This window comes from Bombyx mandarina, chromosome 18 (assembly GCF_030267445.1).
Source record: "Bombyx mandarina strain Sakado chromosome 18, ASM3026744v2".
Lineage (NCBI taxonomy): Eukaryota > Metazoa > Arthropoda > Insecta > Lepidoptera > Bombycidae > Bombyx > Bombyx mandarina.
The window spans coordinates 8,842,597-8,866,029 of NC_143224.1; the positions used below are offsets into that span (position 1 = coordinate 8,842,597).

General features: G+C 39.9%; 1 protein-coding gene and 1 long non-coding RNA gene across 6 annotated transcripts in view; one reads left to right on the top strand and one right to left on the bottom strand.

The window, feature by feature from the left end:
• Sema2a (Semaphorin 2a) overlaps positions 1–23,433 on the top strand; it is a 397,753-nt gene that overhangs the window by 360,158 nt on the left and 14,162 nt on the right. For all 4 annotated transcript variants that reach the window (XM_028179046.2, XM_028179048.2, XM_089734599.1 and 1 more), the window contains 3 exons: positions 1,078–1,308; positions 3,569–3,827; positions 6,116–6,270. In XM_028179046.2, coding sequence (XP_028034847.1) covers positions 1,078–1,308; positions 3,569–3,827; positions 6,116–6,270 — 645 coding nt within the window. The remainder of the gene's footprint in view (positions 1–1,077; positions 1,309–3,568; positions 3,828–6,115; positions 6,271–23,433) is intronic.
• Positions 5,095–6,121, bottom strand: LOC149501012 (uncharacterized). 2 transcript variants are annotated; one of them, XR_016324557.1, is made up of 2 exons: positions 5,733–6,121; positions 5,095–5,439 (listed from the first exon to the last, which is right to left on the bottom strand). It is a non-coding gene; the product is annotated as an uncharacterized LOC149501012 (long non-coding RNA). The 2 variants fall into 2 exon arrangements; XR_016324558.1 differs by having other exon boundaries at positions 5,095–5,442.

The following is a 23,433-nucleotide window of genomic DNA, read 5'->3' on the forward strand; positions in this document are numbered from 1 at the left end:
AATATTTAGGTGACCGGGACTGTCGTTTATGGACATTAGAATTGCCAGAGATACAACCAAGCCGAAGCAATAATTTTGAAGCAATTAAACTGCTATTACTTACCCCGAATTTTGGGATTACTATAAATCCAAAAAAGTCGGTACAATTTTCCAGATCATTCTGTCTCAATAAAACTGCAAATACATGGATAATATTCTTTATTGCTATCGTTATAAATGGCACACTAACAGGTTAATTTAGTTTAATAGTCAATTCATTAGGGCTACTAAACTCACCCATATACCAATAACCTACCAATTAGAAATCGATGTTAATATTAACTTATGTATTAGTTGTTCAAATGTAATATTACGTATGTGTTATAGTTTTTAAACAGATGCATATTTAAAAATGCTATTTTGTTATTTGTTTCAGAAGGATCATTCAATAAAATAACCAGCACATAAAAATATTACAAATTGATCTCTTTCTAGCAATTTAAAAACCAAATGAAAATTTCCTATACGATAATTCCGCATTCAACGTAATACTCATAAATTAGCTTATCGGCACTATTAATTACAACCGACTTGAATTTATTGATGTATAAATTTTAATATTTCCAATGCTTTACTGCTTCGCTATTCATCTGTGCATAGGTACTTACTAGATAATTAAGATATCTGGCGTGCGTCGTGCGTGCGTATTCTGTAATCCCAAACACGTGGCAATTTCATTATGTCACCAACAAATAAGCACTTATTAATGCGAGCATCCGACCTTCTCTGTATTACAATAGTCACCCACGGCTTCATTTAATATTTATTGCACATCATATAAAATAACAGCAATTTGATACCACCGTATTAACTATGATTGTGGGAACGGTAAAGTTGGTTCAGTAACATCAATGTACATAATTAAATATATCACGTAATATGGTAAGGTTTTATTATAATTTTCACGCATAATTCACCTTAATACATGTCATTTATTGTTGGAAATAAATAGATAATGAGGGCGCGGGAGCGAATATTATTAATATCTAAATTTTAAAATTATTAGACAACTTTGCTTAAAACCCATTTTTGTTTCAGAGCCTAACTTCGTTGGATCGTTTGATGTTGGTGAATACGTTCTATTTTTCTATCGCGAAACGGCTGTAGAGTACATTAATTGCGGCAAAGCTGTGTATTCGAGGGTGGCCAGAGTCTGTAAGAGGGACACAGGAGGCAAGAACATTTTGAGCCAAAACTGGGCAACGTACTTGAAAGCCAGACTAAACTGCAGCATACCCGGAGAATTTCCATTTTATTTTAATGAAATACGTAAGTTTACGAATTGATACTGTCCGTATACCTAAGTTATTTATCTACATATCCATTCACAGAGTGTATTTTAGCAATTCCCAATAGCAAAGAGAGGAAGTAGCGACCTTTATTTCCAACTATTACAATATAAATTCCGATATAAAAAAGGAACAGTTTTTTTTTGTTTCGCCTTTAATGTCATCGAACAAAAAATCAACTGTACGTGGAACCTAGGTTCTCGTCTCAAAACAACAATGTTGTTAGCCAGTTGTTAAGACTGGGTATGCAAAACCATTTGAATTTACTTTTTATATATTTGTGATTTGAATCAAGGATTGCAATCGCGCTAGGCATCCACTATGCATATATTGAGAGCTCACAAAAGTTGAACCTATGAAAACGTGAGGTACGGTTATTTTCATTAATTAATTTTGTGTTCTATTTGTCAATAGTTTACTGACTGAAATAGTCTACTTATACCATTTTGAAATTATTATTGATTGATATTATTAAAATATTTTGTGAATAACTTTATAGTTTTCGAATTATTGAAAAATATTTGTTCTTTGATATGTGTATGAGATCTTAAGTAATCTAAGCCATTTAAATCTTTCTGTAGAAATATATTGAAGTTTTTGATAAGTATGGCCTTATTTCTTACACTTTTTAAAGCTATCAGCATAGGTAGGAATAAAAAAAAATTACATCTTTCGATGGTCTTAAACAATTAGATATGACTGTGTGAAATTAGTAATTTTGACTACTTTCAAACTTATCCGATCATAATAGTGAATATACCATACATATGTACATGTAGAAAATAAAGAATCACTATTGTTAACCAACCAAACTATAGCAGCTAAACATGCTTTATTGTGAATTACATAAAATTCAAAATGAACATTGCAAATATAAACTACGCTTATTTATTTTGCAAGCATATCACGACGTGTCTGAGTACTATTCGGCTTCAGAACTCATGTAGCCGAAGTCTAGCCTCTCTCTCGTGCCAGACTTTCTCATACAATATTTACGTCAGCCATTGGACCGATGCACGGTTTTTCACGCACCCTCACTACCTGTATTGCATAACTCATGAGAATCTAATAGGTATTCAAGTGTTCGCTATTTGCTCCGCGTTATTTACATGTCCGTAAAGCGGCTGATTTATTTGTTGCTGATTGCAAAACATCTATCAAGAATTTTACTGGGCATTTTATATATAAGCCCCTACGAGTAGGTGTGACTGTTTTGCTTATTTTCGCCAAGAAATCAACGTAAGTACCCGTTTAAATGGTATCACCTGTAAAGCCCAATCTAATTGAGACTTTGACCTCATGTCTCAAAGTTGGTTACGACAGTTATTAGTGATGCTACATAGGAAACAGTCACAACACAAGATTTGAAATCGCTTAACCGTAGATGGTTAAGCGATTTCACTAGAGTGAAAGGAAAAAAACAGAAAAACATTCAAAAAAATTTCACCATAAATTTATTGTTACATACATAATGTGGAAGGATATAGAGGAAGAGGTAGACCTAAGAAGAAATGGATAGATTGTGTGAAAGACGATATGGGTAAGAGGGAGTGAGCGAAGAAATGGTATATGATAGAAGAGTATGGAAGGAGAAAACATGTTGCGCTGACCCCAGGTGACTGGGAGAAAGGCAGGATAATGATGATGATGATGAATGATGATACATAATAATATGTATGTTGGATATATGAGCTCCTTATCCAGAATATATATACCGCATATAACCGCATAGCGGTTGCTTATCAATTATATCTAAACTTCAAAGTGGAGGGCAGATTTTTAGGATGAAATAAAAAAATAATGACGAAATTCAAATGTTAGTAGTTTTGGTTGTTTGAAAAGATGAAACAAACAAAATTAAGGAAATTTATATTTTTTATTAATTATTAAAACTAAGAAAATCAATTAATAACTGTTATGTAAATCTAGTACCCAACAACGAGTTAATATTAAATTATATTAGCACAAGCATAGAAATATAATTACTAATTATAAATTAACAATTAAGTCGAAATTCAGTCGATCAATATTATTTAGTACATTTTTATTATGCATCAAAATAATATTTTTTTGATTTCTCACTAATTCTCAACTGCTAGTAAATCGTTCGTTGTAAGTAACTTTTACATTATTTTAAGCGTCCATTTTTGTTCATTTAATTGTGATGTTGCAAGAAATAGTTATGCTATTCTAACTATAAAAAAAATACATTGTTATTCCACTTACTTTTTTTGTTACAGAGAGCATTTACAAAATTCCCGGCGACGATAGCAAATTCTATGGTGTTTTCACAACAGCTTCAACTGGTCTCATGGGATCTGCGATTTGCACCTTCACTATCGGAGATATTCAGAAGGCTTTCGAAGGGAAATTCAAAGAGCAGGCTTCCTCCAGCTCTGCTTGGCTTCCGGTCATCACCAGCAAAGTACCGGAACCTAGACCGGGGACTTGTGTGAATGATACGGCATCTTTGCCAGACACAGTCCTTAATTTTATTCGGTAAGCCTAAAAGTTGATAACGAATTAAGATATATTCGGTATATTAAATTAGAATTTAATTAATTAAGCTTATATTTCAAATTAATAATATTTAAAACAATATATTAAAAATCTTTTGTTTGTCAATATAATTATTGCCAGCTTACATCGGTTTTTACTGTACACAGTCTTGTGTATTTCTATGGTGCATCCATTACAATTTGAAAAAATATAGGGTGTTCTATAATTAATTCGTACTTTCGTTTACTGATTCTTCTGACTACTGGGATCTAGGAATTCATTTTCTCAATCGGGATTCGTATTTTTACCAAAGACATTTTTTGTTTGGGATTGAGGTTTAATCTAGTACAGTGTGATTGTATTCCTGTTAGACATAATATAAATCCTAATTCGAAGCTGTTATATCTTCTTCTTTTTTTCTACCTTATCCCACTAAGCGGGGTCGGCAGAGCTAATTTTTCTCTTCCATTCTCTTCTATCAGCCGTCATCTCAGCACTCACTCCTCTCTCTCTCAAATCGTCATTCACACACTCCACCCGTGTCTTCTTCGGTCGACTTCGGTGTCCTCTTCCCCTTCTATCTTGCACTACCAAATGGTAGTGCATACATACATCTCCTAGTCACATGCATTTTCTCTCTACGCATCACATGTCCACACTAACCCTTACGTGACTGTAAATATTTATTTTTTATATTAATTGACGCTTTAACCTCACTTCTTCACAGAGTAATATATGTACGTTATGTTGCCTATGGATTTTGGCAATGCTTTCAGTTCAGCTCGTCGGATTATATACCCCAATAAAAATTATACAAAAAATTACTTAACACATGTTCTCGTATTAAGTTTATAGACCTAATTAAAAGTTGAGACATTAGAAGCTTAAGATCAAATATCTAAGAGTTAAACGTTTACAAAATGAACATTTAAAAAATATATCATGTATAAATATGTATGTGCTATAATTTTGACGATAGCATCCTTTCCGTAAATTTGATCTAAAAACAAAATAATATAACGAACTTTGTAAAAGATCAGTTTCGTTCTTATTTTTCTGGTGTCAATGTTCACTTTTACAACAATTGATATGTTGCATTACCCATTGTTCTAACAGTTTGAAAAACTGAAGGCAAACATACTTAAAACAAATTAGTACAGAGCCGTCTCATCTTTTTTCCTTCATCGTTTCTTTATTTGAACAACAACGATGCTCAGACAGAAATTTACAAGCTATTGTCTCACATTCTCATTAAAAAAAAAAAGCGAACGGTAGCACCGAATTAATTTATTTTCAAAAACTCTCGAGTCGTCGGATCCGTAAAAAGAACGAAACAGCCGCGTCTGTCGTTATTGTAACCGGCGCGCCGGACGTAAACAAAGTAGAAAATCGTCACTTAAAAAACGTGGAACCCGCTTCTGTAGCTGACGAGGTCTCCAGCGATTTCAGGATTCCGCGCTCATTGAAATCCACAGGCACTTTTATCTGGCGACACGTCCTGTTAATTATCCGACGCCTCTCACCCGGAGAGCGTTCAATTATATTTTTTTTTCCGCTTTTCCATGATCCTCATGTGGAAACGTTGAGATTTTAACACTCCACCTGAACCAGTCTGCTGAAAATAGTATAACATTTTTTATTCATAACGAGAGATATGAGATTTAATTAAATGAATGAGGTATTTTATTGTCAACGTTGAAGGTGAAGAGGCAGGTATTGTAACGTTTGTGTCGCCTCCCGTTATCAGACCCTGTACACGACGTTATTGTTGTGAATACGTGTTTTAGCTTTTGTTCTTTGACATCGCTTCCTTAATGGGAAACCTTTACCGCTGATGTGATATTGTTATGAAAGATCTTGTTAACAAAACAAAGAGTAGCAAAAACATTTGTTGGGATATCTCACGCGTCACTGTTTACTGGTCGTTGGGCGTGCCGAGTTTCTCTCCTGATATAAACATCGTTCCTATTTGTGCCTCATAGGATTCATGCATTTTGATTTGAGAAATAGGGCAGCCATGATAAATGACTATTTCTTACACCTGAGTTTTCAAACTTGGGCGATTGTACGACTCCTGAAATCAATTAAATAAGCACATTTATTGAAATGACCCGCATACCTCTTGTGTATATTTCTAGTACTATATCAGATACAGACTGAATCTCCGAAATAACTAAACAAAGCCGTAACTGCGTAAACGCAATTTAAACGAATAAAAACCTTAATCAAACTAACATACGTTTGTAATTTACTTTCTATCATTTTAAATTTATATAAATTTCAAACAGGTCACATCCCCTTATGGACAGTGCCGTTTCCCATGAACATGAAAAACCGATTTATTACAAAAGGGACTTGTTCTTCACGAGACTGGTGGTAGACAGAGTGAAGGTCGACATGATGGGTCATCAGCTGGACTACACCGTGTATTACGCTGGAACAAGTAAGTGTTTTAATATTAATTGAGTGCAGTCAAAATCTGAAGTTATATTCTTTTTAGCTCCTTAGAAAAATATAGCTAAATAGTATAGTATTTTAACAATTAAATGAATAAGTTTCTTATGTAAATGATACAAAACAAAATTTAATTGTACTCAAATTATTAAAATTTTCCATTAAATTGGGTAGAAAAGCAAAAAAGTACCTATTGCAGTTGCGTGATTCACGAATAGAAAAACTATAATGACTATATATTTTTTTAAACATATTGCTGTACAAACATATTTTTATTACAGTATATCGTAAAAATAGGAGTGCAAATTTACGAGTCCACTTTTTCAATTTATTACTACTAAAAAAACAGGTCTGTTAATAAAGTAGTCTGCTATCACATTCCGATAGAGGCACCCGTCACGTGCGGACGTGCTCATCGTCCACTCGATCGCCCGGTCTTTGTTCGCCCGGCTTTTGTTAGCCCGGCCATTGTTCGCGCGGCCTGTGTTCGTGGTACATCTGCCGACTAAGTGCTCTTTCTGGAAGTTTTTATTTGTTTTGTTTCCTTTTGTTGTTTCTGTGTTCGTGGTACATCTGCCGACAAAGTGGTTTCCTGCAAGTATTTATTTGTTTTGTTTCTTTTCGTAATTTCTGTTTTGTTGTGCTTTTTCTTTGTCCTGTAGTAATCGCGCCGCATTGCCACCTGTGTTCAATAGAACCGCTCAGGTCCGAGAAGTTGGGGCCTCGCCGCAAGGCGAGTGTTTTCAAGACCCGGGGCCGCCCCACCTGGGTACTCAGCGATCATGGACGCTGTATTCGCGGAATTCCTCCGACTTCGCCACCCACAGCTCGCCTCGGAGTTTCTGGCCTTCAAGGCCAATCACACTGCGAGCCCTCTCGAGGACTCCGCCGCGCTCGCTGCTCCTGCGTCGCCTGTACCTGCGTGCAGAGCTTCTGCATTGAGCACCGCAGCCTCTGTCGTGCCTGCCGCTCCCGTGTCGCCTATACTGGCGAGAAAAGCTGCTGCGTCGTCCGCCGTGACCATCGTTTCAGCTGAGCGATCATCCGCGGCCTCCGTCGCCCCCTCTAAAACACTTACACTTGCTCGTAGGTCGCCTGCACCCGCCTCCTCGTGCTCCGACTCTGACTCGGACATGGAGGTCGACCTCGCCCCCGCCTCATCGACGGATGGATTCACCCTGGTACAGAAGGGTAAGAAGCGTGCCGCGGAGTCTCGAGCTCCCGCGGCCGCTAAAATTAGCAAAGCCGTGAACGCGTCGCGCCCCCGCCCTCAGACTCCCGTTGCGCCCCCAGCCCGTGCCACTCCGTCGCCGCGTCCGGTGGCACAAAATAAAACCCAGACCCCTCCCCCGGTTATCCTTCAGGAGAAGGCAGCTTGGGATCGAGTTTGCCTGGCCCTTAAGGCCAAAAATATAAATTTCACGAATGCCCGTAACCTCGCGAACGGCATTCAAATTAAGGTTCAAACACCCGACGACCATAGGGCCCTCTCTTCTTACCTCCGTAAGGAGCGTATAAGTTTCCATACGTATACGCTCCAGGAGGAGCGCGAACTCCGCGTTGTAATACGCGGAATCCCTAAAGAGTTAGATATAGAGCTCGTAAAAGCCGACCTGTTAGAACAAGGCCTACCAGTGAATTCTGTGCACCGTATGCACACCGGTCGCGGTAGGGAGCCATATAATATGGTTCTAGTCGCTCTCCAGCCTACCCCCGAGGGTAAGAAAATCTTTAACACACAGACCGTCTGTAGGCTCTCTGGTATCGCTGTCGAAGCCCCCCATAAAAAAGGCACTCCTAGCCAGTGCCATAACTGTCAATTGTACGGGCACTCTTCCCGTAACTGTCACGCGCGCCCCCGATGTGTTAAGTGTTTGGGCGATCACGCCACGGCCCTCTGCGCTCGCGACCAAAAAACCGCGACGGAACCGCCTAGCTGCGTCCTGTGTCGAACACAGGGTCACCCCGCGAATTACCGTGGTTGCCCCCGAGCCCCTAAAATAAATCGCCGCGTCGCCCGCCAAAACCGCCTCCGAGCTTCCGGCCCAGACATCAAAGCCTCGGCACCCTCTGCGTCGCAGGCTAAGCCAGCGTTCGTTCCGGCGGCGGTGCCCAGTGTCTCGGCCTGGGCAAAACCGCTGCCGTACACGAACACGGCTACAACTCCTTCCTCCGCGATTCGTCCCGCCCCCGCGACTCGTCCCTCTCCCGCGACTTGCCCTCCGACCGCGTCCGACAATCTCGCTTTAGCGATCGACTTCTTTCAGTCGATCAACTTTGAGCGCGTTAACGCTTTGGGCGACGCCATTCGCGCTGCCTCCACTGCACAACACTTTATCGCCGTTGTGCAGGAATACGCCGACGTATACGCGTCATTAAATACGTACGTCCTCCCCTCACTCCGCCGGTAATCAATGGCGTATATAAGTAGAATAAAGCCCCTATCCGTAACGATAGGATTTTTTAACGCTTACGGTCTCGCAAATCAACGTGATCAGGTTTCTGACTTTTTGCGTGACCACCAAATTGATATCTTTTTAGTGCAGGAGACCCTACTTAAGCCCGCGCGCCGTGACCCTAAAATCGCGAACTATAACATGGTCAGGAACGACAGGCTCTCTGCCCGTGGTGGTGGTACCGTCATTTACTATAGAAGAGCCCTGCATTGCGTCCCGCTCGATCCTCCCGCGCTCGCTAATATCGAAGCATCAGTGTGCCGAATCTCACTGACGGGACACGCGCCGATCGTTATCGCGTCCGTTTATCTTCCACCGGATAAGATCGTTCTAAGCAGTGATATCGAGGCGCTGCTCGGTATGGGGAGCTCTGTCATTCTGGCGGGCGACCTAAATTGTAAACACATCAGGTGGAACTCACACACCACAACCCCGAATGGCAGGCGGCTTGACGCGTTAGTCGATGATCTCGCCTTCGATATCGTCGCTCCGCTAACCCCGACTCACTACCCGCTAAATATCGCGCATCGCCCGGATATACTCGACATAGCGTTATTAAAAAACGTAACTCTGCGCTTACACTCGATCGAAGTAGTTTCAGAGTTAGATTCAGACCACCGTCCCGTCGTTATGAAGCTCGGTCGCGCTCCCGATTCCGTTCCCGTCACGAGGACTGTGGTGGATTGGCACACGCTGGGCATCAGCCTGGCTGAATCTGATCCACCATCGCTCCCGTTTAACCCGGACTCTATCCCGTCTCCTCAGGTTACCGCTGAAGCCATAGACATCTTAACGTCACACATCACCTCGACATTAGATAGGTCATCGAAACAAGTTGTAGCGGAGGACTTCCTTCACCGCTTCAAATTGTCCGACGATATTAGGGAACTCCTTAGAGCTAAGAACGCCTCGATACGCGCCTACGACAGGTATCCTACCGCGGAAAATCGTATTCGAATGCGTGCCCTACAACGCGACGTAAAGTCTCGCATCGCCGAAGTCCGAGATGCCAGATGGTCTGATTTCTTAGAAGGACTCGCGCCCTCCCAAAGGTCTTACTACCGCTTAGCTCGTACTCTCAAATCGGATACGGTAGTAACTATGCCCCCCCTCGTAGGCCCCTCAGGCCGACTCGCGGCGTTCGATGATGACGAAAAAGCAGAGCTGCTGGCCGATACATTGCAAACCCAGTGCACGCCCAGCACTCAATCCGTGGACCCTGTTCATGTAGAATTAGTAGACAGTGAGGTAGAACGCAGAGCCTCCTTGCCACCATCGGATGCGTTACCACCCGTCACCCCGATAGAAGTTAAAGACTTGATCAAAGACCTACGTCCTCGCAAGGCTCCCGGTTCCGACTGTATATCTAACCGCGTTATTAAACTTCTACCCGTCCAACTCATCGTGATGTTGGCATCTATTTTCAATGCCGCTATGGCGAACTGTATCTTTCCCGCGGTGTGGAAAGAAGCGGACGTTATCGGCATACATAAACCCGGTAAACCAAAAAATCATCCGACGAGCTACCGCCCGATTAGCCTCCTCATGTCTCTAGGCAAACTGTATGAGCGTCTGCTCTACAAACGCCTCAGAGACTTCGTCTCATCCAAGGGCATTCTTATCGATGAACAATTCGGATTCCGTACAAATCACTCATGCGTTCAACAGGTGCACCGCCTCACGGAGCACATTCTTGTGGGGCTTAATCGACCAAAACCGTTATACACGGGAGCTCTCTTCTTCGACGTCGCAAAAGCGTTCGACAAAGTCTGGCACAATGGTTTGATTTTCAAACTATTCAACATGGGCGTGCCGGATAGTCTCGTGCTCATCATACGGGACTTCTTGTCGAACCGCTCTTTTCGATATCGAGTCGAGGGAACCCGCTCCTCCCCACGACCTCTCACAGCTGGAGTCCCGCAAGGCTCTGTCCTCTCACCCCTCCTATTTAGCTTATTCGTCAACGATATTCCCCGGTCGCCGCCGACCCATTTAGCTTTATTCGCCGACGACACGACTGTTTACTATTCTAGTAGAAATAAGTCCCTAATCGCGAAGAAGCTTCAGAGCGCAGCCCTAGCCCTAGGACAGTGGTTCCGAAAATGGCGCATAGACATCAACCCAGCGAAAAGTACTGCGGTGCTATTTCAGAGGGGAAGCTCCACACGGATTTCCTCCCGGATTAGGAGGAGGAATCTCACACCCCCGATTACTCTCTTTAGACAACCCATACCCTGGGCCAGGAAGGTCAAGTACCTGGGCGTTACCCTGGATGCATCGATGACATTCCGCCCGCATATAAAATCAGTCCGTGACCGTGCCGCGTTTATTCTCGGTAGACTCTACCCCATGATCTGTAAGCGGAGTAAAATGTCCCTTCGGAACAAGGTGACACTTTACAAAACTTGCATAAGGCCCGTCATGACTTACGCGAGTGTGGTGTTCGCTCACGCGGCCCGCACACACATAGACACCCTCCAATCCCTACAATCCCGCTTTTGCAGGTTAGCTGTCGGGGCTCCGTGGTTCGTGAGGAACGTTGACCTACACGACGACCTGGGCCTCGAATCAATTCGGAAATACATGAAGTCAGCGTCGGAACGATACTTCGATAAGGCTATGCGTCATGATAATCGCCTTATCGTTGCCGCCGCTGACTACTCCCCGAATCCTGATCATGCAGGAGCCAGTCACCGTCGACGCCCTAGACACGTCCTTACGGATCCATCAGATCCAATAACCTTTGCATTAGATGCCTTCAGCTCTAATACTAGGGGCAGGCTTAGGGACCCCGGTAACCGTACTCGTCGAACTCGACAAAGAGGTCGACGTGCAACCTAACCCATGCATCAGCCCGCTGAGTTTCTCGCCGGATCTTCTCAGCGGGTCGCGATTCCGATCCGGTAGTAGATTCATTCGCGAAACAATTGCTCTTGAGTTGTTAGGTCTCCTTCGGAGGCGCTCGGGCAGTTGTTAGCAAATCCCACCCCTCTTGGCTGAGCCTTTGCTCGCCCACCTGTCCTGGTGAAACTGGAAAGGCCTTCGGGCCACCAGTAAACTTTCAATCATAAAAAAAAAAAAAAAAAAAAAAAAAAAAAAAAGTCTGCTATCAAGTGAATCACCGTCTACGACGGCACTTAGGTGTAATCACAAATTCCTGGGAATCTACGTATATTTATTGTGTCTTTGTTAAGTTAATTTCTTTTATTTTCATACGCTTTCGATATTATTATGTAAATGTAAAATTATGATTTAAAATATCTTTTAAACATTATTTTCTACTAGCGACCCCGGCGAACTTTGTTCCGCCTTAGAGGCAATAAATGAGCAGACTTTTGATCAAGATCAAATTTTTATTTGGATAATTAATGTTAAAAAAGCAAGTCTTTTAATGATTATTTATTGCCATGTATTTTAGTTATTATTATTATATTTTCTTGTTCTTCTTCAGTCCTTTCACTCGCAAAGTTTCGAATCCTGCATTACTCGAATCGTTGCATTACGGTTTCGTCGGGAAAGATTTGATCGTGTTGGTCGCGGCATGGCTTTGTTACTGATTACCTATCTCGGCACAATAAGCTAATCGAAACTCGGAATAAACACATCAACCGGTCAACTTCAAAATTCTACTATAATTAACCATAAACTACATTACGTTTAGCTGTCAGTTGTGTTTTGTTATTCCATATCTGTTTGTTTTGTTATACCACATTTTATGTCACATCCCACAGAAACGTGATAAAAAGTATCCTATGTCTTTCTCCTGATCCTAAGCTACCTCCCCACCAATTTTCAGCCAAATCAGTTCAGCCGTTCTTGAGTTATAAATAGTGTAACTAACACGACTTTCTTTTATATATATAGATTTGGATGATGTCGTTGTGAATTCACTCAAAGAACATTCAATTATACGGGGCTGTGTATCAATGAGGTTAAGCAGAGGAAGCGCGCGCGTTAGTGTCGCTTCTGTCAGTAACTTAAAACCGGCGTGCATTATTAAACCGTAGGCAGCGGCTTGGCTCCGCCCCTGGCATTGCCGACATCCGTGAGCGACGGTAACCACTCACAATCACGTGGGCCGTATGCTCGTATGCTAACACGGTAAATAAAAAAGAGTAGAACCTTTGTAGACGACGCGCGACGCCTCAGCACACTCAACGTCTGTCATACAACACCTAACACGCTTTATTATATTCTCAATATTGCCTTTCGGTAAATAATTCAAAGCTGCAGAGAATTCTACTGTATTAATGAAAACAAATACGAGAATCTAGTCCCCAAATATGTATTTGTGACGATAGCTATCACAGAACACAAGATGTTTGACCGAAGCCTGTATACTTCTATATATAAGTACTATAATTCAAAAACACCGATATTTTAACGTCGATTTAGCATGCAATTCCAACCGCTCGGCGGAAGATCTTCCCTTAGTCGCTTATCCTCAAATATCTTTGGACGTGGTCTGAGCTACAGTTAGCCAGAGTCGCTAACAACTTGATCAACGAGACGATACAAAAATTCATTCTGCTAGTTACCATGATCTGCCCATTCTAGGAAGATCCTATTCTTAATCACATTGATCCTATTTTACATTGATGATTAGACGAATGAGCTCGCAACGCACATGGTGATTCGTAGTACCGGCGATCTTAGATATAACAGCGTAAAGACACCATCCACCTACACGATATTTGATGTCGATTGAAGGTCAAAATCATCATAATCCCAGTGTAATTGTCATTTCGATATCAATGGACAAGATAGACAAGGACGTTCATATCATTCCGCCTAGGGTCGTCGCGTTGTGAGTTCGACGATTAAAAACCGGCATCTTTACTAATTGAAAAGTTATTTGTATTATGTATAATAATACTAATATTTTAATATTATAAAGCTGAAGAGTTTGTTTGTTTGAACGTGCTAATCTTAGGAACTACTGGTCCGATTTGAAACATTCTTTCAGTGTTAGATAACCCGTTTATTGAGGAAGACTATAAGTTATATAACATCACGGTTAGGCCAATACAAGTGGAGCACCAATAAAGAATGTTTCAAAATAGGGGTTTACATAGCTCCTTAACATTCTATAATTCAAAAATATTTTCACTTTCTACGTAAATGAAGGGGGAGTAAAATTTTGCGTTATGCCAAAGTATGCGGACGATGTCGCGGGCTAAAGCTAGTTCATTGATAAAGCACTCGTTATAATAAATAAAAAATTCGGAAACCCGGAGACTCCCTCGAAACAATCAGTAAAACGGACACCAGAGACATAAAATTTCATAAAAGGCTCGTGAATTAAAAAAATACCTTCCCCTGGGAAATTAAAAAGTCGAGCGAAAGTGGCACAAAGGCCATAATTCGTCTAGTCCATGACGGGCAGGACCTGCATACCATCGCCCGGTACGGCTCATGCACTATGAAAAATAGGATTTAGTTCAAAACACGAAAAACCTATTACATTTTCATTGTTCCTCGTAAACAACGTCCGAAGGTTGCTTTTTTTTCTGTTGTTGTTTTTAACGTCAATTTTACTGACTCTCAAAAGGCTTGCAAATCCGTATTGGCAATAACAGTATTCGCAGATCGGATGGTTTATTAAAAACGATATAAAACTCGTAGTGTAATTTATGTACTAAAATGAAAAGCAACTATTGAATTGCGTTTCTAAAACAGCAGCTCCGCAGCTTTGATCTTAATGTGGACTATGGAAACCGCAAAGATTCCCTGACATCCGCCAAGATACAGAATAGACCGCCGTCGCCGCCTCTATAAATGGTTCCAAGTGGTGATTTTCGCCATTGTTTTGCAATTTTCTGCGAAAATTGTTCCTGAAGCAACTCCCTGTCTAGTGGATTAAACTCACGTAGATATCTAACGAAGGGGGTGTTCGTTTACGGAACAACTTTTACGAAAGGAGAATCTACGTTCGAGTTGCCGTTTGAAATTCACGTGTGGAATATTAAATTGTTTAAACGTTACCTTTGACGTACCCTCCGCAATACCATATTCACGTACCTTAATTATTACTTTAACTTAATCTACGCAATATAACTTTGTTCGAACGTTCTTAGGCCGTGGAAAAAGTTTTTCCAAAGAACTAACATCCGAGTTTAATTGGACAATTTAAAACGTAACTCAACAAAAAATGTTTAAACGCAACACTTGTACCAGAAAGTACGGTCAATGGTAAAACTTATTCGAAATTGCTGTGGTTAAACTGTCCGAAAACATAGTTCACTATTATTCAAACTCGAGTACAGAATAAGTTGCACGAAATTCTGTCACAAAGAGCTCGAGGCGGACCGCGAAAAAAGACAGTTTACTCTTTCAATAAAGAGTGCGGCGTGCCCCGGCGTCTACTATGGTAACATTGCCTCCCTCTTACTCCATTTTAAGTGCTTACCGCATTATAATATGCATTAAACTGCAACGGCAGAAAGTTGTGGCGGTTCTCAAAGTGTTAGTTGACAATGAGAAATGAGCGTATGATGATAGTCCCGCAATGCGCACCCTTGCTTTGCCTCATTCCATTTGTTTTATCGCGCCCAAATCACTGTTGCTATACAAGTTACGAACACTCCGCAGAGGTTGATAAAACTTTGACAGCGACTGTCGTGTGCACGCCCAGAGATCGTGTTTGTCAATGAAAGGGAACAGAGGTAACAAAGACTTTAAGAGCATTTAGAAGTTAACGAAGTTAATTAAATTCACCGAGTTAGTCGTCGACGCCGCGACTCTTTAGCGTTAAGAGCGCCTTCAAAACAAACAAACATATTAATGTTATGTATCGCACGAGCACGGCCCGTGTTAACAATGATCTCGAAATGTAATTACGTGACGTTTGTTCTAAAACATAAAAGAAATGAGTATAACGAATGTTTGTGTTTTTCAAATGTTTTGTTACGCGCTGGATCTCGGCATAAATAAATGTTCCACCAAAGTATAACGTAAGAACACACAGAACACCTTAAAATTCGCACTTCACTTCTTCCGCTTCGCTTCAGGTGATCCGTTCTCTGTTTCGCTTCGAGTAGTTCCGATTACTAACTGACTGCGTGCCATCTTTGCAATGTTTTTATAGGTGATACCACAACCCTTCCTCAAAAGTCGAGTACCTTCGATGTGTGTTTCCGCTATCTGACAATAGATGCCGTTGTACTTCCGAGCGTTCTAGATGTTACTAGATCCTTCGATATTGGTTCGGCTATTCGGCGATAGATGGCGTTACTCTTACCGTCGTAACAGTATTAAGATATTTAATGACGAGTATGCTGTATGGAATCGAATTTCAGGCAAAGGATCAACTTTGATTTGAGAGTACCACATGCAGCCAGTACTATTAAAAATGATTTAAAATTCACAGAAGGCTCAGCCTCCGAACCGGTCCGGATTCAGCGTACCAATTTGATGCTGTAATTATATAAAGTCAAAACGCTGCCCTTTGATGTTTTCAAATTTAGTTTTCTGAACGCTCCATGCCAATCATAAAGCTATAGACTTAATGCTTAATTAATCTGTAGTAAATAACATTTATGCAAATTAATACTTGAAGATGCAGCTAGTCATGTACTGATGTATCAAAATTATCAATAATTATAATATATAGTTGGATTTCGTGTTTGCTTTTAAGATTAATTTGTACTGTGGCTGAATCGATTTAATCGAAACCAAAAACCTAATGTCCGTTTAAGTTTATTTAAAAACATAACTCGTCTTCTCGCATTAAAATTTTATAATCTCAAAACTTACAAATTTTACAGAAGAGTGTTTTAAAAGTTTAACATTTGATATTTTTAATATTAATCATCTTTGCAACATTTATTTTTTATTTTTTACCAGATACATTATCTGTCTTTTAAAGTAAGATAAAATTATATATTAATAATGTTAATGGTAATCAAAATATAGGTATACATTAAAAAAGAAAACTACAACTAAACTACGCTCTTTTGACAGTATTTATGAGAAAAATACTGGTGATACTAAATGATTCCGCATATTAACTCAATTTCGAATATTTTTGTAAATTGTACACTTTTAATGCGAAAAGACGAACTGTTAACTTTTATTCTGATACGACGAATAATGTCGGCAATAATTTACAGCACACCTCACCAAAAATGTGGCGGTGCGCGCCGAATATCGATGTTATAAGTATCGGAAAGTCATTTGCTTAAGTGCATGAAGTCCAAGTTTTGCCATAAACATGAAATGCGGTAGTAGGATGATATGTTAAGGTAGTTCTTCTGCTAGGAGGCAACGTACGCTCAATGCAGAGCTTATATGAACGCAGTTAAGTCATGTCGATATGTATGCGGCTGTTTGTGGCGGTCGAACACGGTAGCTTAGCATATCTCGAAGCTTCATTGCCCACAAGACGAAAATGAACAATATTTATTGTGGGGCTGCGATCCGATATGCCAGAGCGGAATTCACGAAGTAATTTATAGTTTCAAATGCCTTACTCTCCACTGCTCTGGACAAACTTAAACCGGCGCTCCGTGTATTTTGATTTAGCTTCGAACATCTACTGCATACAGCATCTCGTGGCTTTAGCTCCAAGCAATTCCGTTATACCTAAAAATACTACTAAACTGGAATGCCCGTTTCATCTCGAACGAATAAACTTCTAATTGAAATTAAAAATCCATTAATTATTCCATTACAAAAATAGCTCTGACGGGGGGAAATTTCAATCCGGATTCGTCGTGCGGCTCTCGAGAGCAATTTATAAAACGATTGCACCTTCACACAAACACAAAGCAATTAGTTATACCTGTAATTAGCATTCAAATCGCGTCCAATGGGAATAAACATTGATTTTTTTCTCCCCGAAACTGGAGGGAGGCCGTGGTTGCGGACGAGATTGGGAATACTAATGTGTTCACTTTTGAACGGTTATTCTCGCCCCAGTAACGTCGCCCAACGTTTTTTGCATAAAACATCTCATCAAAGGATTGCTCAGGACCCGCGGTATATTGAATATCAAAAGGTACACGAACGGGAAAGTTTCGGAAGGTGGAGCGCTTACGGCAACCCCAATATCGGCCGACGTAAAAGGCTTTTTAAAAATACACCTCGCCGACGTGTCTAGAATAATCGTTCGTGTACTTGTTATGTTTAAACAATTTTATTAATTAAGTTCAATTAAATTGAATTGATTGACTGTTCTTGGGGCCTTTCGCAACTAAATGATTTTTTTTATTGCTTACATTTGTGGATGAGCTCACAGCCCACCTGGTGTTAAGTGGTTACTAGAGCCCATAGACACATCTACAACGTAAATGCGCCACCCACCTTGAGATAAGTTCTAAGGTCTCAGTATAGTTACAAGCTGCCCCACGCTTCAAATCGAAACGCATTACTGCTTCATGGTAGAAATAGGCGGGGTGGTAGTACCTACCGTGTGGACTCAAGAGGTCCTGTCACCAGTGATTACGCAAATTATAATTACTCTCCATTTTCAAGGAAGATTCATTTCAACAATGTTACGATCAATATAATGTCAATCAGAAATTGATCCATCGATTCTGAAAATGGAACTGTTTGCTTGAGTACTCATTATTGTGCTATTAAGCACTATTAGTTTTGTTCGTTCAGTTGTCAATCACGAACTTATCGCTCGGTTTATTCATCGCTATCCGTCTATTGTAAGTCTACAAAAGCAACGTTGTCTAGGAAAATCAATACATATTATATATTTTTTGATAGCAAAAAGTCTATTTAACGGCCGTCTGGTGTAGTGGTAAGTGACATGGTCACTACACAAGGGGGTCGCGGGTTCGAATCCCGCCAAGGGAAGATATTTGTATGATAAATATAAATGTCTTTTCCAGGGTTATGGATGTATATTAAATATGTGTATGTGTATAATAAAAAATCTTACATTCTTTTCCGTCATCTGGTACCTGTAACACAAGTTCTTTATGAACTTATCACAGGACCAGTTAACGTGGCGTGATTGTTAGTAAATATTTATTATTTATTTATTTATTATTTGCGTTGACATAAATCGATTTTACACAGTTTATTCGCAATATTGGCTTTACCTTCGAGATTTTTTTAGTAGTCATGTAGTATTTAAAAATAATCATTTTCCTAAAAGTGAACATTTTAAACTAGAACTAGATGATAACCTATTACAATTTCAAATGTTGTTTTCGAATATTGAAATCATGTAATTTTAATAAAGAGCGGTTTAAAAATGAGCAGTTTCAACACAACCGTAAATAGTTTAAGTAATATAAAACAATGAGTATGCTAACTATGATATGATAGTAGTATTCTATGCTAAACCTTTAACAAATTTACCTCCTAAAAAAAGCCACTCATTTTATAACAAGGATACAATTATTAATGAACGAAAAATCATAAATATTTGCTTTGAAAAAGGTAAATTAGGTACCGGAGCGTCTGAAAAGTCCAATTCTTTGATAGCCATATAAAATTTTGAGCGATGAATCTCATAAAAGTCACCCGTAGCCCGTACGGAAACGTTAAACCACGTTTCCAATTTATAGCACCTATAAAATACGTATTGCAATTCGTAATACAATAAATACTCCAAGAAGAAGTTTTAAAAGAAAATTGCTTATTTACAAAAGATAAGCATGACATTAACGTCTTATTGTAAAACACAAACAACAAAGAAAATATCATGCGCAATTATCAGAAGAAAACATCGGTTGTCTGTAAAGTCGGTTTACTGACGATAGTTGAACGTCATAAGAAAATACGCCTCAGAGCGAGGTAACGCCGCATGAGTCATGTTTTTTCATGCGTGCAGCCGGCTCCATCGAATTATAGGACGTTGTCACGTCAAAACATCTACAATTTATTAATTGTAGATTTCATTGACCTCAACGATGAAGGAACAACACAATGGATTAGAAAAGAAAGCCCGTAATTGGAAATTTGCGCAATTTTGTAGGAACCAGCCTTTCACAGGTTCCTGCTATATCCGCTACGGACGGGTCATATGTTACGGTTTCCAAAACAGCTATTCAGCTATTCTAATGCAGTTGAGGCTTAGAACTCATTTGTCTTATGGCTGATGGTGATATTCGTGATATATCTTAGTCTCCAGCAACGAACTCTCTAGACCTCGTCCAGCCATACCTTGTAGACACTTATAATTTAAAAGCCACTATTAAATTATTAAATCGCAAATATCTTAACGGTAAAATAATAATTAAAAAAGGTTACATATTTTCTCTTTTCCTTTACATAAAATTTGTTTATGTATCGCCACTGCGGAAATTCAATAACGAATGTCGAACAAATCTCCAATATCTTTAATCCAGGCTTTTTTATGAAAAGCAATAAAGATGTTAGAGCTACTTTGTGTTTGGAAATTTATACCACTTGGAGGAATAAAACTTATATTGTTAGGGGATCGCAAAAAAGTTTTCACTTAAGCCTGTCGAAGCGAAATCTTTATTGGATTGTGCGATTATTTTTTCCATCATTTTGCGACGTGAGGGAACGGCAAATTTTAAGAATTTTTCAGGATGAGTAATGGGATGGGCCGGTAACCACTCAACATTAGGTGGGCTGTGAGCTCGTACACCAAACAACGAAATAAATAAAAAGAAATTGACACCGACCTGGAACCGAACCCAGGTCAGGTACAGTAATCATGATCACTACCCATCGTATTTACGATCAACCCAAATATTCGCATAAGCGTTTTCAGTTTCAGTCATTAGGTATATTATGAAATACGCTTTTGTTTGGTTAAAGTCCGGCGGGAGTCTAGTGCACGTTTTGTGCCGGTTTGTTTAATTATTTCGACCGTTCCGATCGTGATCTGAATTAATTACTAGAAATAAATTTAGTTATAGACCGCAACCAAGGATTAGAGGTCGTAGATACGTCAATTAACATTAATAATCGATTTATACGAACTCATTTTACTTTCTTATTACGTTCGTATTATTCATTAATATTCATAATTCGTATACAGTTACAAGCGATGAGAATTGTTCGTCAGAAATTAACCTTAGATTTTTTAAAGTGAAAACTTCTTTAGAATCGTTGTGATTTCAAACCGGATGCAACGGAAAAAACGACAGGTAAGAGACACAAATACAAAAATGTGTAGGATGAATGAGACAGAAATATACATACTATTTAATACAGCGCCATCTGTGAGATTTTTTTAATACTAACGTGTGTATGAAAGCTCTTGTAGTGAATTTTAATTTAGGATTATACGTGAAATTAAAATATCAATTCACAGAGGGCGCTACCTTACAATTATTTACTAATGACAAAATTTTACATATACTGAAGACGTTTAGGATAATTGTATTTTAATTTTGGAAGGTTTCACTTCTACCACGTGTGAATTGCACACATTTTGTTTTTTTTAATCAAGAGCGACGTAAATCATCGAAGAGGAAACTTATTTAATTTATTCATTGTACATTATAAAGTAGTATTCATGTATAAATAAAAATACACGCAATAACCAATACATGCTTTTTAGACCGCGTAAAATATACTAATATTTTTTTTTGTTTCTCAATATACTCAAACAATAAGTCCGAAAGCTTTTTAAAAGTCGCGTGCTTGAGTAACAAACTCTTTACTTTACCGCCCTCGAAAGTTATGACTCTCGCATAAAGCCTGATAGACGCCATCAAAACTGTCACACTTCGCGCAAAGAAGTATTCGAAAACCTTTCATTCACTTCGCGCTCACACATGTGGCTCATTCGCGAATATATATTGCTGAAAATGCCTCATTTTAATGACTAATTTGCTTAAAAAAATCAAAACACAAAATTTATTTACGTGTTTTGTAAGAGCGTATTGTCTTCTGTTATAATACGAGTATCCTCGCCTCCAAGTCATATATTTACTGGTGGTAGGACCTCTTGTGAGTCCGCACGGGTAGGTGTACCACCACCCTGCCTATTTCTGCCGTGAAGCATTAATGCGTTTCGGTTCGAAGGCTGAGGCAGCCGAACTATACTGAGACCTTAGAACTTACATCTCAAGGTGGGTGGCGCATTTACGTTGTAGATGTCTATGGGTTCCAGTAACCACTTAACAATAGGTGGGCTATGAGCTCGTCCAAACATCTCAAAAAAAAATAAAAAAAATCATTTTGGAAGTTTGTAAAAGCAACTACGTGCAATACAATTCAGGTACATATATTTATAATATACAACCACGGTAAACTTAAGACAACATATTTTAAAAATGAAAAGTAATGATTCCTACAACATACTTATAGTCAGGGTTGCAAAATTTAAAAATCAAGGGAAAGATACATATTATGTTCAGATATCCATGAAGATTACAAGTAAGCCTTTAAGCGTGAGAGCTTCCATCTAAATACAAAACACTTTTAAAATTGGCCTTAAATGCAATTATTTTTAAGAATATAAGGCTGAGTGCTCACCAGCAATACACATAACCTAACTATGACTTTAATACACAAAAAAATACAGTTAAAGGATTTTCTATTTTAATTAAATTATATAAACGAACTGCTCAAACCGTATGTCATATTGTTTTTTATTGCTTAGTCGAGTGAACGACATTACGGCCCATCTGGTATTAAGTGGTTATCGGAGCCCATTAAGAATGCTGCCACCCACCTTGAGAAAGAGTTCTAAGTCTCAGTTTTTATAGTACAACGGCTGCCCCGCCCCTCAAAACGAAACGCATTACTGCTTCACAGCAGAAATAGGTGGGGTGGTTGTACCTATCCGTACGGGCTCACAAAACAGCCTTTTTTTTCGGGCTGGGGCCGAACCTCCTACGAGGTCCCGCACCTAGGGTGCGCATGGGGTATGTGAGACTGATCCGCGACTGCGAGACCGCGGGCTCAAGAATGTTTTCAGGGCCCTACCCACTAAACGACTCCCCTCCACTCTTCGCCCAAGCGTCCGATCCCCTCCGAGGTCAGGACCCGGATGAAGTAAGGGGGTTACCGCGTTCAACACTACAACCAGACGGCGCAGCTTAACCCAAGGAGCCTTCGAGGCGAATCGAAGGCTCTGAAACGTTGGCCGTCTCAGTACGCAGCCCGTCAGGCCATCCAGACGGTGCCGCTGGTGTCCCGGAATACCCCAATGGACCCCTGCCGTCAACCGACTGCTCTTTATATCGTGAAGATATTTTTCCTCGGCAGTGCTAGTAGCGCGCCGCGTAGCCTCGACCCCCTCAGGTCGCCCCGTGACCTTCACCGGGGATCACAAAACACCCTACTACCAGTATATTAAATTTTTTTACTATTAAAATGTATTAATACTTTCAATGATACATATTAACACTTTCCATAAGCACTCGCTGCCCTACAAATATGTAGATTACACCATCACGCTATTACCATGCGACACATTACATGTCACGTCTTAAAGCTTAAAACATGTTACAGCTCTCCAGTAAACAGGTTTCAGTCCGGGGTCTTCAAACTGCCTCCCCGAGGCGAATTTGTTGAATGCTTTCCCGTGTACCCTCTATTATCGCATCAAAATGTTTACAATTCAGATCATACGTGTGATTCGAATATGTTATTATTGCAACTGTGACGGTTACTATGGTCGTATTTCGAATGAAAAGCTTTATACGCAGTGATAGAGAATTTCTTAAAAACCAAGACTCAAAATCAGAGTTTTTTTGATACGAAAAATAAATAAATACAATTTTTTTTGTACACTGCGCACTTTACATGAT